This window comes from Chinchilla lanigera, unplaced genomic scaffold (assembly GCF_000276665.1).
Source record: "Chinchilla lanigera isolate Chin_1 unplaced genomic scaffold, ChiLan1.0 scaffold00052, whole genome shotgun sequence".
NCBI classification, from domain to species: domain Eukaryota; kingdom Metazoa; phylum Chordata; class Mammalia; order Rodentia; family Chinchillidae; genus Chinchilla; species Chinchilla lanigera.
The window spans coordinates 7,311,930-7,327,217 of record NW_004955453.1 but is presented as its reverse complement, the minus strand read 5'-3'; the positions used below and the strand labels follow the sequence as shown (position 1 = coordinate 7,327,217).

The following is a 15,288-nucleotide window of genomic DNA, read 5'->3' as shown; positions in this document are numbered from 1 at the left end:
GTAACCGGGATCAAAGACCCTATATTAGAACAAAAAATCTTCCTTGTACCCTTGTCATTCAAGAAATAAGAATTTTAGGAGCTCTATACTAGAAACTGAGGGCAAAGATCAAGTGTAAATATTTCCTCTACCACACTTCCAATGCCAGAGTAAAACTCTTGAAACCAGGAAACTGAATCCACACCTACAGTGTACAGTAAAAATGCAAGAGGTACCTGTTTGTGGGAGGGTTCTCCCGTCTCCATGTCGGTCATATTCATGTACATATGCTGTTTCTCTGCTGCTTTTGAAAAATCATTCAGATTCTGCAAAAAGTCTGAAAATTCCATGTATTCTTCTGGGGTTGGACTGGCATCTGCTTCCACTTCACTGGTAGAATGAGCTCAGCATTTCCTTTTTCCTCCTTCTCTTTTTCTTACACTGCTTGTCTCTGTCTTTCGAGATGCCAGCAGTCAACTAAAATAATAGTCATTGACACATGGTGCTTGGATGGGTTACTCATGGGCAAGCAGTCCCTAAAATTAACTCAAAATCGGTGTCATGCTGCTATAAAGTTCATATTTTAAAACCTAGTGTTTAGATCTGTATAGCCTCGAATGAAAATCCAACCAAGCACAATCAGAGAATATTCAGGCTAGAGCAAAAAGATTTTTCAGATTTATAAGCTTCTTTTCTTAATTCTCAACATCTCTTGCATGAGAAAATTTGCAGTGGGGAAGTACAATCTGCAAGTCACTCGTATGCCTCTTGCATGACTCAGCCTCCTGCAGAGAAAAAGAACAGCCTTGAAAGTGGCTATGCAGCAGGAATTCCACCTCACGCAGGAAAGGCTGACTTTGGCCTTGACAGTCCAATCTCAGAAGACTCTGTAACACTCTTTTCCCAAATTATCAAAAATACCAAAACATGCTGAAACCCTCTGGAACAATGCCAGTAGCTTTTGGACAGTAGAAATTTCACAGCAGGTGGCTTAGTTGAAATATTCTCCATTTAAGGGCATTCTCCAAGAAAGAGGGCCTCAGACCTGTATTATGTGCCCAGAGCAAGTTTATCTCTGGTTCAGACAGTCCTTAGCTCGTTATTTATTTACTTGTGCATGGCAGGCGCACAGTATTTTGGTAATAAAGTGTTTCTCCTGCACAGGAAATATTGATGGTTATTCTCGTCTGCCGTTACAATGGTGACGTTCACCCTTATCAGGCCCCAACAGCTGGCTGGGTGATGCAGGGCTTTGTAGAATTTAATGTGCAGGAGAATCCCCAAAGAATAGTGTCAGAAATGCAGATTCTAAGTCAGTGGGGGTGGTGGGTAAGCCAGAGTGGGAGGAAGAGGAGGTGGGTGTCTGGGAGTGTGCATTTCTAACAAGCGCCCTCATGATGTTAATGTTGCAGGCCCCAAACCCCCCTGTGGGGAGCAAGCATTTGATTTGTTGGGGGGGGAGGGTATGAGTGTGTGTGCGTGTGCCTGTGTGTGCCATAGACTAGATCCAAAGACTTCCACATGCTAAGCGAGCCCTCCACCGCCGAACCGCACGCCCAGCCCTGGGATAAATTATTGTCAGATGAAACCAGCAAGCCATGGAGCCTTATTAACAATGAAATAGTCACAAAAACAAAACAACTTGGCATGTGACTCAGACTGGCGTCAGAAATGTATGGGTTTCTTAGAGCCATAAGTGTCCACAGTGCTTACCTTTCCTTCTTCCCTTGGATCTAGGGCTCTCCAGGACTTCCAGGATTCACTGGTCCCAAAGGTATAAGGGTTAGTAGTCCAACCAGTCCATCCTGATTGTTGGGTGAACATTCTTCTTTTAAAAAGATCAACTCTGCAGCATAAAGGTTATACAAATATCAGAAAGAAGTAAGTATGTGAATATGTTTCCACAGATGCAGGTCAAGAACAGGTAAAACTGATTGATAGTGAATGAAGTCAAAATAGCGGTCACCTCTTAGGGGCGGGTGCTGCCTGATAGGGCGGGCATGGGGCAGGCTTCCTGAGTGATGGGTTTGCTATTTCGTTGTGCATGGGCGGTTACTGAAAAGTGTGCACAAGTAAATATTCTTTAATCTGCTCACAGAAGATGCATGCATTTTATTACATGCAAAGCATACCTTAAAAATATATCCCCCAAAGCCAAAATCAGCCCTAGCACCTTTTGTAAAGTTCTACAAATGTCAGATCTACAAGGCATCTTCAAACTGTTTCTGTTTTTCTAATCATTTTTAGGTATTCCCAATCATAGTTGCAGGGAGAGATCATTGCAACAGAAGTAACTTCATTGATGCAGGGTGCACATTTTTAGAACTGTTTTTCTTACCCCTTCCTCTTTTCTATGTCTTAGGGAATAACTGGATTACCAGGATTCTCAGGTCCTCCTGGACTTCCAGTAAGTAATAAGAAAAAAATTGTGGGTGGAAAAATTAAAAATAAGCTCATCCTAATGAGGACATTAAAACAACATCACACAGAAATATGTTCTTATACATCTGCTCCAGGAAGAAAATGGCAAGTTAGACCTGAATAACAGATTAGAATGTAGATTTGTATGCCCTATGAGTTAAATCATATCTCCTGAAACACAAGCAGAATTCAGTAGAATAGATAGAATAAGATGATTCTGTTTAATAGCATAGAATAATAAAATAGTTACACATCCCTCTTTTTTTTTCTTGCTTTCACCCCAGCGTATAGCAATGGGTCAAGGGACTTTGGTTTCTGTAGAATGGCCTTTGCTTTATCTAAAATATCCTCATCTCACTTGATCATTTTTCCCTTGAATATTAGTTTATTTTAAAGAGAATTTCTTGAAAAGTAACAAAATAGCAACAACATAGACAGAAACAAAACAGCACAAAAACTTTATTGCTTGATCATTTTTATTTCAATTGGTCTGTTTGGTGTGTTGCATTATTAAATTATATTTTAAGCCAAGACTTAAATTTGCTAATCAAACATCTTTTATGTTTCAGTAGCTATTTAGATAAGTTCAGGTATTCCCTTGGTTTCCTAATGGGTGTTTCTGGTACCCAGCCTTGTAGGTTTTGCCTGGTCTTTGAGACTTCTTCTCTTTTTAGGGCCTCCCGGGCCATACTGGGCCATATGGACCCCCAGGCTTCCCAGGATGCAATGGTTCTAAGGTAGGTGCCGCTGACGCAGATGACTGATATGTGCTTTGTCAAATCAGTAAGTCAAGGGAAAGTAGCAACGAGATGTGCTTTTCTGAAAGGTCTCCTGAAACACTGATTCAGTTAAATCAGCAGTGTGATTCTGAGCCTGAAATCTTCCTCTTTGTTTCTCTTTACCCTTTGCTTCCTAATTGTATTTGAAGGAGGTTCTCCCGTGTTCTCCAACAGAAAGAAAGCAGCGGCTGAGTGCAACCCGTTATTTTCGACAGAGTTTGTGAATGTAAATCAGAAACTAAAAGCCTTGAGTGCAAATGAGTCTTTGGAAAGGAAGCCCTGAGCTTTTCGAGGCTGGCTCACCTCCTTTTGTTTTCTAAATGAACTCTTCCCTTCCCATTCATGGTGGCCATGAATGAACTAATTACTAAAGTTTCAAGGAAGCAGCAATTAAAAAGTTCTTGGCACAATTAGACTGCCACTTATGCACAATTTGAGAAACAGTAGATTCTAATCCTGTTTTCAATTAAGATAATGATTTTCTGGCCTTCAGCTTCATGGTCCAGTAGCCATAAGGAATCTGGGTTATTTTGCCAAGATTTGTCACTGCTTGGTTGGAAGAGAGAAATGGGGATATTTACCTAAATAGGCTGTTCTAGAACAACTGAGACTAATGATGAAGTGTTTATGCCTTCCAGGGTGAACAAGGATTTCCAGGACTTCCAGGGACACCAGGATACCCAGGGCTCATGGTAGGTTTGCATTTCTTACTCTTCGCTATAAACACAAAGTATGAAGGAATCAGTCTATTCCACATGGCCATGAGCGTGGAAAGGCTGGGCAGCTGTCACAGATGTCCCACTAAGGGGGAATGGATGAACAAATGAACGAATGAATGAATTGAGTGCAGGTTTCAGACTCTTAAGATTTTGTTTTGCTTTTGAGATACTCAGGTAGAGAGGCCTGATAGGCCAAGGCCAGTTTGCTCCGAGGCGAGGCTTAGACTTGTAGCACCTCAAAAGTGAGCATGAGAGCCTTAGCACCAAGACTTAGCTCCAGCCTATAGCATCTAGGTCAAAAGGAATGAGCCTGTAAATACGGAGAGACTCATAGAAAATGGCGCAGCAGTAGCGGAATTCGCAGGCAACCGCCTCCTGCCCCTGAGAAGCCCACTCAGATGGGAATCGACATTCTGACAATGGTTTTTGCAACATCAAAGTCCTGGCTGAAATTAGCAAGGGCGCAGGATGGAGCCAGGAGGCAGATTTGGAAATGCGGAATGAGGGGAGAGGAACAGAATGGGAAAGTCTGTGAGAGGAGAGACAAGGCAGTCCTGGTGGGGGGCTGGGCAGGAGATAAGGGAGGCTTTGTTGGTTTGTTTAAAGGAGGGACTGGAGCATGTTGAAAAGCAGTTGGAAATAGGCGGTGAGAGAAAAGGCAGAGTAACAGAGAGGGACCAATCAGAGTGTGGGTATTTGAATCACCTCCAGTTATTAATATGCAGCCTTTTTCTTAGGGTGCTTCTGGTTTGAAAGGACAAAAGGTGAGTCATCTGCGGACTATTATTATCGCAAGTTTCTAAGGATGTGTCTGAAAATGACCTATTAACTAATTATATGTAAGCCATTGCAAGTCAGATTTCATAAGCCAGGCTTTATTAATTCCAAAATTAGCTGGGTGTGTTGATATACTCCTGTAATCCCAGCACTCAGGAAGCTGAGGTGGGAGGATCTCTGTGAGTTCAAGGACAGCCTGAGCTACATATTGAGACACTGTCTCAGAAACAATTCTTTATTAATTCCAAAACGGTGGTAAGTAGGACCTGATATTTACTCCTATTGAACAGCTCCTGCTAGCTCTTGTCATAGATGAGTCTTGAGGATACAGATTTGCATCATGCTTGAAGGGCACAGAATCCAGGGCAAGAGCACTGATCTCATGCTCAGATACCCACATCCAGGTCCAGGAAGTGCTGCTAATTTGGGAATCTTGGGAAATGATTTATTAGCCTTATATCTTTCATCCTACCACAATAAACTGTTGGCTCAGAAAATGCTGAAATGATTTGAATTCTTCAGATTAAGCTAACTACAAAATCCTAAATTATTAAAGTTTGTAACCTGGGAATCACTCCTCTCCTTGAGGCAGTATGACTTTCAGTAAATGTGTAAAAGAGTTTTGAAAACATAACATTGATAAAATTTGATAAATGTCACCAATTTCAAGGGTGCTCCTGCTCAAGGAGAAGATCGAGAACTCAATGGAAAAGGTGACCTGGGGTTGCCGGGAGCCCCGGGATTCCAGGTACAGCCATCAAGGCAGAGCTTTTTTCCCTGTCTCTCTCCCTCCTGTTTTTCTTTCCTCCCCTCTCTCTCCTCTCTCTCTCCCTCTCTCTCCTTTTTCTTCTCCATCTCTTTCCCCCCATATGTCCTTTTCACTCTTTTAACACATTCAGATATTCATGCTTACGCTTATGTACATGCCTGCCCCATTTCATTCAAAAGCATGTACTTTATTATAAGCTATATGATGATATGCAAGATGATATTTGCATATATGTCTTTCAATCTCTCCTTAAAACTTGTCTCCTAAGACTTCCTGAATGTAAGGAGTCTTCAGGGAAGTTATGTTCCATTTAATCTGTGTTGAAATCAAGGATGAGTTTGTATCAGGCACTGAATATCACTTGCAACTGTCATGCTAGTAATGGTCTTACTTCAAAATTTACATGATAATAAATAAAAGGACTTTATTTAAACACAACTTTCCTCCTTAAATAGCCTGCTTGCCTGATTGATCTATCTGTGTGTAGCCCAACGGTTATCCAGAATGGACAGGAAGAGATAAATATTTATTAGATGTCAATTATATGGCAAGGACTTTTTCTAGATTTTAGGGATGCAGCAGGATATAAATCAGCAAAAAAAAAAAAAAGAAAAGAAAAAGAAAAAAAGGCTTCAAAAGCTTCTGGGAGTTATATTTTACTGGGAAAACAGAAAACACTGTAAATTGATAGTTCTAGAGTCAGGCAGTCATGAATGCGAAGGAGAAAACTGATGTGGAGAAGGAGAGACAGCAAGAGTCTGGACCGGAAGATGAGTTCCAAATTGGGGTAGTCAGAGAGGCCTCAGGGGAAGGAGGTCAACCCCATAAAGATAAGGAAAGGGAGAGGTAAGCCACAAATATACCTGGAAAATGAAGAGGTGGGCACTAAAAGAAGATCGTGCTGGGCCAAAGACAGGGCGGAAGAGATAGTGGGAAAGCAAATTTTTGAAATATTCTCAAGTAAAGTCACTGCCCTGATCTTTTTCCTGAAAACAACAGGTCAGGATGATCCTGGTAGCTGTTACACTTGGCAACACACTCCATGCCATATTTTTGTAGTGATGCAGTCACTTACGAGGGAGGCATAGGCAGGGAGTATATCTCCAAAGCATAGTGCCTCCCTGGCAAGCGCAAGGTCCTGAGTTTGATTCCTGGTCCTCCCACCCAAACAAAAAGAAGGGAGGCATTTTATGTTCTTCTAGTTTTATGAAGATATTTTTTGATGCATTTAATGAATAGACATTGTCCTTAGATGAGAAGTACATCTAAATATATTCTTATTTGTCTCTTAATTTCAAGGGTCTACCAGGCCCACCAGGTTTTCCTGGGCCTCCTGGCCCACCTGGACCTCCAGGACTCCTTGTGAGTATAAAGTCACCATGTCTAAGCAAATTAATGATAGCAAAACATTTTTAAATTTTTCTGACTGGCTGTGTTTCCTGCTGTAATTTTAATTTGTGTCTTTTTCTAGGGTTTTCCAGGAGTGAGAGGACCTGCGGGACCTAAGGTAAGTCCCAGGCCACAGACTGTATCAGTCTGAATGCTCTAACCAACCCAAAGCCACACCTGCTTCTCTACACGGATCTCTGCCCCACTTCTCTCAGCAGAGAAGGGAGTTAGCAACTCCGGCCCTGATACAGAGTTTTAATTCAAGTAGAAGGGAAATTGAGCAGCAGGGAAAAGGCAAGGATTCCTAACCCATAATCTTTCCATTTCTGATAATCCTGCAATGGCAAGCAGAAACACCAAAACAATACCCAGGATTTGGAGGCAGATTTATTTATGTCGACGGGCACTGATCAGGATCATTCCCAGAATATGAGGCCCCAATCTCTGGGGGTCTAGGGCTTATATGGGATCAGCAAGCAAGAAGTACAGAGGCAGAATGGCTTGTCAATGGGGATTGGTTTATATAATGTGCGCCATAGTGACCAGCTGTGCATCACAGTGACCAGCCGTTTCTAAGAGACAGAAGCTACCAGAACTGGAATAGGAACTACTACCTGGGCAGCTAAGAAACTGAAGTATGCTTAGGGGAGGGGGGCTTTTCTATTATAGTCCTACTGGTCACCCAACACATTATGCTATCAATTTTTATAGTGAGCTGCTTTGTAAAAACCCACCTGATCTTATGCTAATAAATAAAAGATGACTGTCATGTTCACATACTTCATGTGTTTCTATTTAAAGGTCTCATTGTTAGTTTAAGGGTAAAAATGTTAAGTGAAGCTGAGCCCTCAAGGAAATTATTAGTAAGTACTTCCCAAAGTGGGTACACACACACACACACACACACACACGTATGCATGCATGCACAAAAATTCTATTGACAGTGGTGGTGAACCTATGGCACACGTGCCAGAGTAGCACACACAGCCTTCTCTGTGGGCACCCCAACCAAGTCTCCTCAGCATCATGCCTGCATTCCAGCATCAGATAACAATATACCTAGGTGCGGTGTTGGCACTTTTTCATAAATAAGTGGGTTTTGAGTTGCAGTTTGGGCAGAAGGTCTCTAAAAGAGTCCCCATTACTGCCTTATGAGATGGATAGGTTTGGGTTCAATGAATGGTAGAGCTGAGGTTTAAAGCTTTTTGATTCCTCGATTTCTTCTAGGCTATAAGGGAAAAGAGCTGCAGACCTCTGAAGCATAAAAACAAAAAGACTTTGCAGTGATGGGTGGCTGTTGTCTTAGTCTATAACCTAATGCCACAGACTGGGCAAATTGTTTTAAAAGGAAATCTATTTCTGACAGTTCTGGTGGCTAGGAAGGCATAGTTGAGGGGCCACATCAAAAGACGGTCTTCTTGAAGGTGGGGACCATGTGCAGAGTCCCATGACCATAAAAGGCCTGGCCAAGGAGAGCACACTTTCATAGCAAAGCCACTCCCGTAATAACCCACTAGCCCAGTAACCCACGAATGGTCCAGGTCCCATCTCTAAATACCTCACAGTGCAGATCAAATAACAACATGAGTCGTGGTGGGAACATTCCTTGCATAGCAGCCAACCCTGGCAAAGAGAAAGTGTTCACATTACACTTGTCTCAGGCCACTAAAGTACTAGCCAACTCAGCTTGAATTCCACTCTTGGCTTTTCTGTTAAGTTTTGAATTTCAGAACCCTGAACTTTGCTGCCCATCCCTCTTATTTTTAGGATGGGAAAATTAGGACATCAGGAAGTGAAGGTGCAAGTTAAGGACGTTGAGTAACCAGGAAGTTGAGTAATCATCAGGACTTGGACAACCAGTGGGATTAGAACTAGCTCGCGCCTGAGCCAGGAAAACGTCCGCTGCACTGGGTTCCTTTTTTTTTTTTTTGTACCAGGAATTGATCTCAGGACTTTGTGCTCGCCAGGCAGGCGCTTATGCCACTGAGCTACATCCTAACCCCGGGGTTCCTTTCTTTATCCACTGCCGGCTCACGCCACCTGACTGCAGTATGAAATTAATTTCTTACACTTTCTGCACCTCAAGATCTCCACATTTAAAAGAAACAAATTTCTCCCATACTCTAAAAACAGCTAAAATAACTTTTATCCTTCTAAAATTAAGACAAATATAAGATATATCATGTACCGGTACAAACTCCCTCTGATGAACGTGATCATTATGTATATCTAAAAATGTACCAATAAAATTAATTGGAAAAAAACTGATGATAAAAGGAAAAGAAATTAATTAAAAAAGATAACTGTAAATGTTCAGGCACAAATATTGAAACTCTAATGGGCTTAGTCGTATATGTTTAAAATGCCGTCTTGTGTTTTCTGACAGGGCCACATGGGCGATAATGTAGTAGGACGAAAAGGAGAGCAGGTAATTTAAATGCCGTGCTTTTTCAGTGGGTGAGATTCCTTGAAGTTCTGTAGCGCATCAGCCTGCTCAGTTTATTTACTGGCCACGGTAAAGTTAACGTTTCCATTTGCTTTGTCTTCTTGCATAAGAACTGAAAGAGTAAAATTGGTATTTCAGACATAGTGAAGTTGAAATGTCGATGATGCCTAGTTTTTCATTCTTGGGTTTATTTATCTTTAGGGTGCGAAAGGATTAGCAGGACCCCCCGGACCACCAGGAACTGTTACTGTGACCCTAACTGGCCCAGATAACAAAACGGTAATGCTGCGGCTGTGGGAGTAGACAGTGCCTTTCGATTTCTAGGATGAAGTCTGGGTGATCTCCTACCTCCTTTATCATCTCTGTCCTCTAAGCCACGCCCAGCCCGGCCCCTCAGCCAGCCTGTACCTCTAGGTTTTATTTCTCCCGCATCCTTTGCCGTCAACCAATGGAGATGTTAGATGAAGCTCTGAGGCAAGTGACTTCAAGACTCTTAAAGAGTTAAAGCCAGAGCCTGATTTTGCTTACCCTCTGTCACTGTCCCCTTTCACTATCCCTGATGTAGACTGTGTGACTCTGACCCAGTTGGATGATAACGCCCTAAAGACAGGGGGAGCAGGGTGTCATGATCAAATGGGGCCCTTATGCCTGGCCGTTGTAACCCCAAGGACTTTGTGGGCCCTTTCCTCACCAAGAGCACTACAACCCTCTTACACTGACATTAACATTTGCTTTTCGCACAGTGGAGGGGCCAGGATAGGTACCATAATTGGATGCTTACAAAAAGTGAATCTGCAAGATATACACCAACCCTACCCAAGAGTTACCCTCAGGAGGGGGATGGGTGAGGAAGGGGAGGGAGCTAACAATCTTGTGGATTAGCTAAGACGTGAAGACAAACTAGCTTTCTCTTTTAAGCTAAGTCTATTGCTTGAAATAGTAGCTTCATATAGTTCACATACCGTAAAATATATCTTTTCAGATATACAATTCTTAGATCTTTGTTATAACTAATCTTTAGCAATTTTATTGAAATATAATTTGCGTGATGTAAAATTTTCTCATTAACTGTGCAATTCAGTGACTTTTAGAATCTGTACCGAGTTGGACAGCCATAACCACGATTTTAGAAAACCTCTTTACAGCAAAAAGAAACTCAGTACCCATCACTACTCCACACTCTCCATGAGATACAAATTACCAAAGCAAAACTGAGGGGAGTTGAAGTAAAGCAGGGAAAAGTTTGATATAACCACAATAATAACTCACATGGCAGATCGGAAAAAGACTGGCCTGAGGAAAATAACTAAACTCTGCAGAGACAGTTGGCAAAAGCAAAATTAATGAACCCTAAAACTTTATTGCCTAAAGAATGAAAAAAAAATTCAGCTTATGAGGTCTAGGTCTGAAAGTTTGACCCTGGAAAAATAATTGAGTTTGGCAAAAATAGCATCCTCAAAGGAAGACTTGTCCTGGAGGGGGAAAATAGAATCAATAAAATGTGAAGATCGGCTGGTCTTGGTGGTATGTACCTGTAATCCTAGCAATACAGGAGGCTGGGCAGGAGGATGGGAAGTTTAAAGCCAGCCAGAGACACTCAGCAAGACCCTTTTTCTATATAAATTAAATAAATAAATATTTTTAAAGGGCTGGGGTTGTAGCTCAGTGACAGAGAACCTGGCTACCAGACACGACGGCCTAAGTACAATCCCCAGCACCACACACACACACACACACGCACACAAGAAATGAAAATAGTGGCTCAAACAAACTTGATTATGGAATCAAATCATTATGAGAGCATTTGCACAGAAAAATCATTGATTCTAGTGAAAATACTTTCAGTATGTTAGAAAGGAAGGTAAAATAATTTAGAAATGACCTGATTGTGCTCATGGAAAGATGATTACAGAATTAAATTAGTTTAATGCAGCTTGATCCAAAAGATACTTTCTTTTTATGAAAGAGTTTATGTATGGTTTTAGTGGGGTTTCATGTATAAAATTTGAAATGTGAGAAACAGGCCAGACTGGGGTTGTGTTCTCATGAGGCACATTTGTAGTACACAAACCCAATGCACTGAGCAGAAAAAGGACTTTTCCAAGTGTAATTAGTGTAATCTTGTTGGGTTGGTTTGTTTGTAATGACCTTGAATTGTTTTTACTGCAGGACCTCACGGGGCAGAAGGGAGATGAGGGAGCCATGGGAAGACCAGGACCTCCTGGACCTCCGGTAGGTCACCTGGAGTCGTGGTTGTTCTTGTGACACCTAAAGTAGAACTTCAGCACCTTTTCTGATGTAGGCTCTACCTTTCAGTCTTAGCATTTGCTAAAGCGTGAGAACAGCTGACCATAGAGATCATGATACTAGAATTATTTAGTATCTATTTCTAGCTAGATCCTTGCACTATTTCCCATGTATGACACACTCATTACCTGCTTTTTGACATCTGTTTTAAAAGCAATATTCAGAAATATTCTCTTTCAGAGTTCTCTTTTAGATGACTTAGTTTTAAATGTGGCAGACTAATCAGAAGAAGCAAATTAATCAAAATCAGTGTAAGTAAAAAAAATCAACAAGTTGTAAAAGTTGACGCAACTCTAATTCACACAGGGACTGCCGGGCGAGTCATACGGATCTGAAAAGGGTGCTCCTGGAGAAATTGGCGCACAGGTAAAGTTGGAAATTCAATGTTACGTGCACCCTGATTGGCTGGGACTCTTCTCCCCACAACATTCCCAACCCTAACCCAACTCCCATCCTTGCACTGAGGATAGAACCAGGGTCTCCCTCATGCTAGGCAAGGATTCTCCCAGTGAGCTCATCCCTAGCTCTAAGTCTTCAGCTTGCAAGAATGAGATGCTGAACTCGAACTAGCTGAAGTTAAAAATAACGTTTTAAAAGCTAGGGAAGTGAAATTTATTTGTTCAAATGTCTGAGAAGCTCCAGACTAAAAGAGGCTTCAAAGATTTCAGAGCTTGAAGCCACAGGGGCAGGACTCTTTACCTCCCTCTGCCCTTCCCTAGGATCAGCCTTATCCCATCCTTTGGCAGCTGATCTTTCCCCATGAGAGGGGAGAGAGAATGAGATACAACAGCAGACAACTTCAGGCATCTGAACAGACAAAGAACATCTTTTTCCTTTTGTCAATATAGACCATCCTGGAGAATTAATCTAATTAGCTCACCTTGGCTTGTATTGTGTCTCATTTTGAAACAATAGCTGTCCAAGGAGGAAAAAAATGATTTGATTGGCCAAGGAAGTGGGTGGGCTCCTGTGATTGACAGCCCATCAGGACCACCCAGAGGGAAAGACGAGAGAGGCTTCCAAAGGAAACAGGACATCATGTGACCAGAAGCGGTTGCTAGGAAAACAGAAGCACCCCTGGCCGACTACCCCACCTAGCTCTGTTATGAACAAATTTAAACACATATATTGTGGGGTTCTTTGCTTTTGTTTTTATCTTTTTGAGGCAGGCTTTCACTATGTAGTTCAGGCTGGCTTGAACTCACTTTGTAGCCCAGGCTGGCCTCAAACTCACAGCAATCCTCCTGCCTCAGCTTCCCAAGTGCTGGGATTACAGGCATGTGCTACTACACCTGGCTTCTAAACACATACATTATGTAAAAATTCTAAACATTATATGTTGGGAAAAAGTAGTTTTTTTCCTAAGAAAAATATTCAGCCAACATGAATTTTAATTCTATCAGAAATGATTTATATTATAATAGTTAATTCTCAAGCCACGTCTATGTAGATACCACAGTATACAGCATATAGGAAGTATGCACACATGGGGAGGTTAGAAATATGCCAACATTTCAAATTAAATAATATATTGACTGTGAACACCTCACTCTTTCTAGGTTTTCTTATTCGCTCTTCTGCGCAGTGCTTCCCTGACTTTCCTTCCAAGCTTAAGACAGACAGTATCAACTCTAGCGATTTAAGCTTAACTACTCGTATCTTCTCTCCCTTCCTCTGACTCTGGTTTCCCACCCTAATTAGCTTCTACTCAATAGAAGATGGTCAAGGCTTCCTCTGTGATCCATGGCTTTTCCCCACAGAACCTGAATGGGAACCTCATGGAATCTTTTTTACCTGAGATCAAGAGGAGATGCTGGCTATCATTTAAGTTTTCCATGTTTATTAAGTTACCCATATTCAGTAGCCTACATGCTTTTGTTTTACTTGTGTTTTAGGGAAAGCCTGGAAAAGATGGTGCACCTGGCTTCCCGGGCACTGAGGTAAGACCTGACTTGGCCCACTGATGTAAGGAAAATGGAAGTCCTATGAGATGAAAAAGGATTTTTGACTCAAAAATAGTTACAAACTAATGAAGAGCTTAAAGCTTTTGAAAACTACATTTAAGAATCATAATTTTGAGGGGTCATCTGAGCACATTTTTAACATGGATGAACCTATGGTAAATCAGATGCAGAGAAATGAATTTCACTTGATCTCACTCATATGTGGAATCTAAAGTAGGTGATCAGGGCCAGGGATGTGACTCAGTGGTAGAGCATCTGCCTAGTATGTATGAACTTGGGTTCAAAACCCAATACTGGGAGAAAGGGACAGAGAGAGAAAGAGAGAAAAAAAGAGAAAGGCTGAGGAGTGGAGGTACAGATGTAGTGGGGGACAGATAAGGAGAAGTTGGTCAACTGGCAGAAACCTACAGCTCAATAGGAGGGATAAGCTCTGATGATCTGTTTATTGTGTATTGCACAGTAGGGCGTCTATAGTTAACAATAATGTATACTTCAAAATAGCTAAAAGAGGATTTTAAATGTTTCACCACAGTGAAATGATAGGTGGTTGATATAATTACCCTGATTCAATCATTACACAAAGTATGAAAAGTAATATATATATATATATATAATCAATGTGATATATTTAAATATCACATTGCACCCCATAAATTGGTATGAATTATTACTTGTCAACTTAATAATATATTGAAAAATTTTAAAAGGAATTCACTCTTCTCCTGCTTCCAGCAGAAGCAATTCATTGGTGTCTTCTAACCCATTTCTTTTTGATCTTTTCTTTAGGGACCCAAAGGCAACAGGGGCTTCCCTGGATTAAAGGGCAAAGATGGCATTAAGGTAACAGGCTTCCTAACATCCTGTCTTTAGCTTGTCTGATTGGATGTTGCCTTTCTTCCCGGGAATGAGGACTTGAATCAAAGACCTCATTAAAATACATTAGCATATTTAAGAAGAAGGGAAAGATGTGGCAGCTTTACTTAAAGATAGAAAGATAATAGACTTCCGTGTAGCTGAAGCTGGCTGACTTGGGACCCACTAGTGAGATTTCAGCTCTCCACAAGGAAGGAGCTGGAAAAGGCCTACCACGGCAGGAAGTTCCGGGTCATTGGAGGTCAAGTGTAGAGGAGACCCCTGAATCTCAACTTGGGTCATGAACCACTGAAGAGTCATGATCAATTGATTGTGAACTCTATGCCACATTCCTTGCTTCTAACGACATGCTACATTTCACATAATTTCTGTATGTAGATATGTGCGTAGATTCAGAGTTTATTGTGTAATTAGTGTCACTGCTGGTAGAATTCTGGGATGAGCGCTGGAAACAAAGGGAACTGATTACGGCTGGGACACAGGAAGTCATGTACAACCCTTGGCCTGGTTTTCCTGTCCTCTCATCTGACAACAGAGATGTGCCCCGTGAACATCTAATGAAGGCGATGGGGTAGGGGAAGCCTGCAGAACCCACGGATCCGCAGATGTGTTATAGCCAGGATTCCTGACCCGGATGTGGGCTCCTCAATAAAATAAAGACAATATCGCTCTAATTGTTTTGTTCATTATACCGAACTAGCACTGATTTTAGGACTTCTTGTTCAACTGTAGTTAGAATTCAGCTTTCTAACTACACCAAATATGTAAATGTTCTGAGTTACGCATTCATAATTCGTAATTGTCTTTCAATGTAGGGATGGAAAGGGGACATCGGCCTTCCAGGATTTCGTGGTCCAGTAAGTGT

The 15,288-nt window shown here is 41.6% G+C and overlaps 1 protein-coding gene across 1 annotated transcript in view; it reads left to right on the top strand.

The window, feature by feature from the left end:
• Col4a3 (collagen, type IV, alpha 3 (Goodpasture antigen)) overlaps positions 1-15,288 on the top strand; it is a 90,137-nt gene that overhangs the window by 24,197 nt on the left and 50,652 nt on the right. Inside the window, exons 6-20 of the mRNA XM_005395714.1 lie at positions 1,717-1,761; positions 2,342-2,386; positions 3,075-3,137; positions 3,818-3,871; positions 4,636-4,662; positions 5,346-5,423; positions 6,744-6,806; positions 6,916-6,951; positions 9,220-9,261; positions 9,481-9,558; positions 11,449-11,511; positions 11,893-11,952; positions 13,482-13,526; positions 14,337-14,390; positions 15,239-15,280. Of these exons, the coding sequence (XP_005395771.1) occupies positions 1,717-1,761; positions 2,342-2,386; positions 3,075-3,137; positions 3,818-3,871; positions 4,636-4,662; positions 5,346-5,423; positions 6,744-6,806; positions 6,916-6,951; positions 9,220-9,261; positions 9,481-9,558; positions 11,449-11,511; positions 11,893-11,952; positions 13,482-13,526; positions 14,337-14,390; positions 15,239-15,280 (795 nt within the window). The remainder of the gene's footprint in view (positions 1-1,716; positions 1,762-2,341; positions 2,387-3,074; positions 3,138-3,817; positions 3,872-4,635; positions 4,663-5,345; positions 5,424-6,743; positions 6,807-6,915; positions 6,952-9,219; positions 9,262-9,480; positions 9,559-11,448; positions 11,512-11,892; positions 11,953-13,481; positions 13,527-14,336; positions 14,391-15,238; positions 15,281-15,288) is intronic.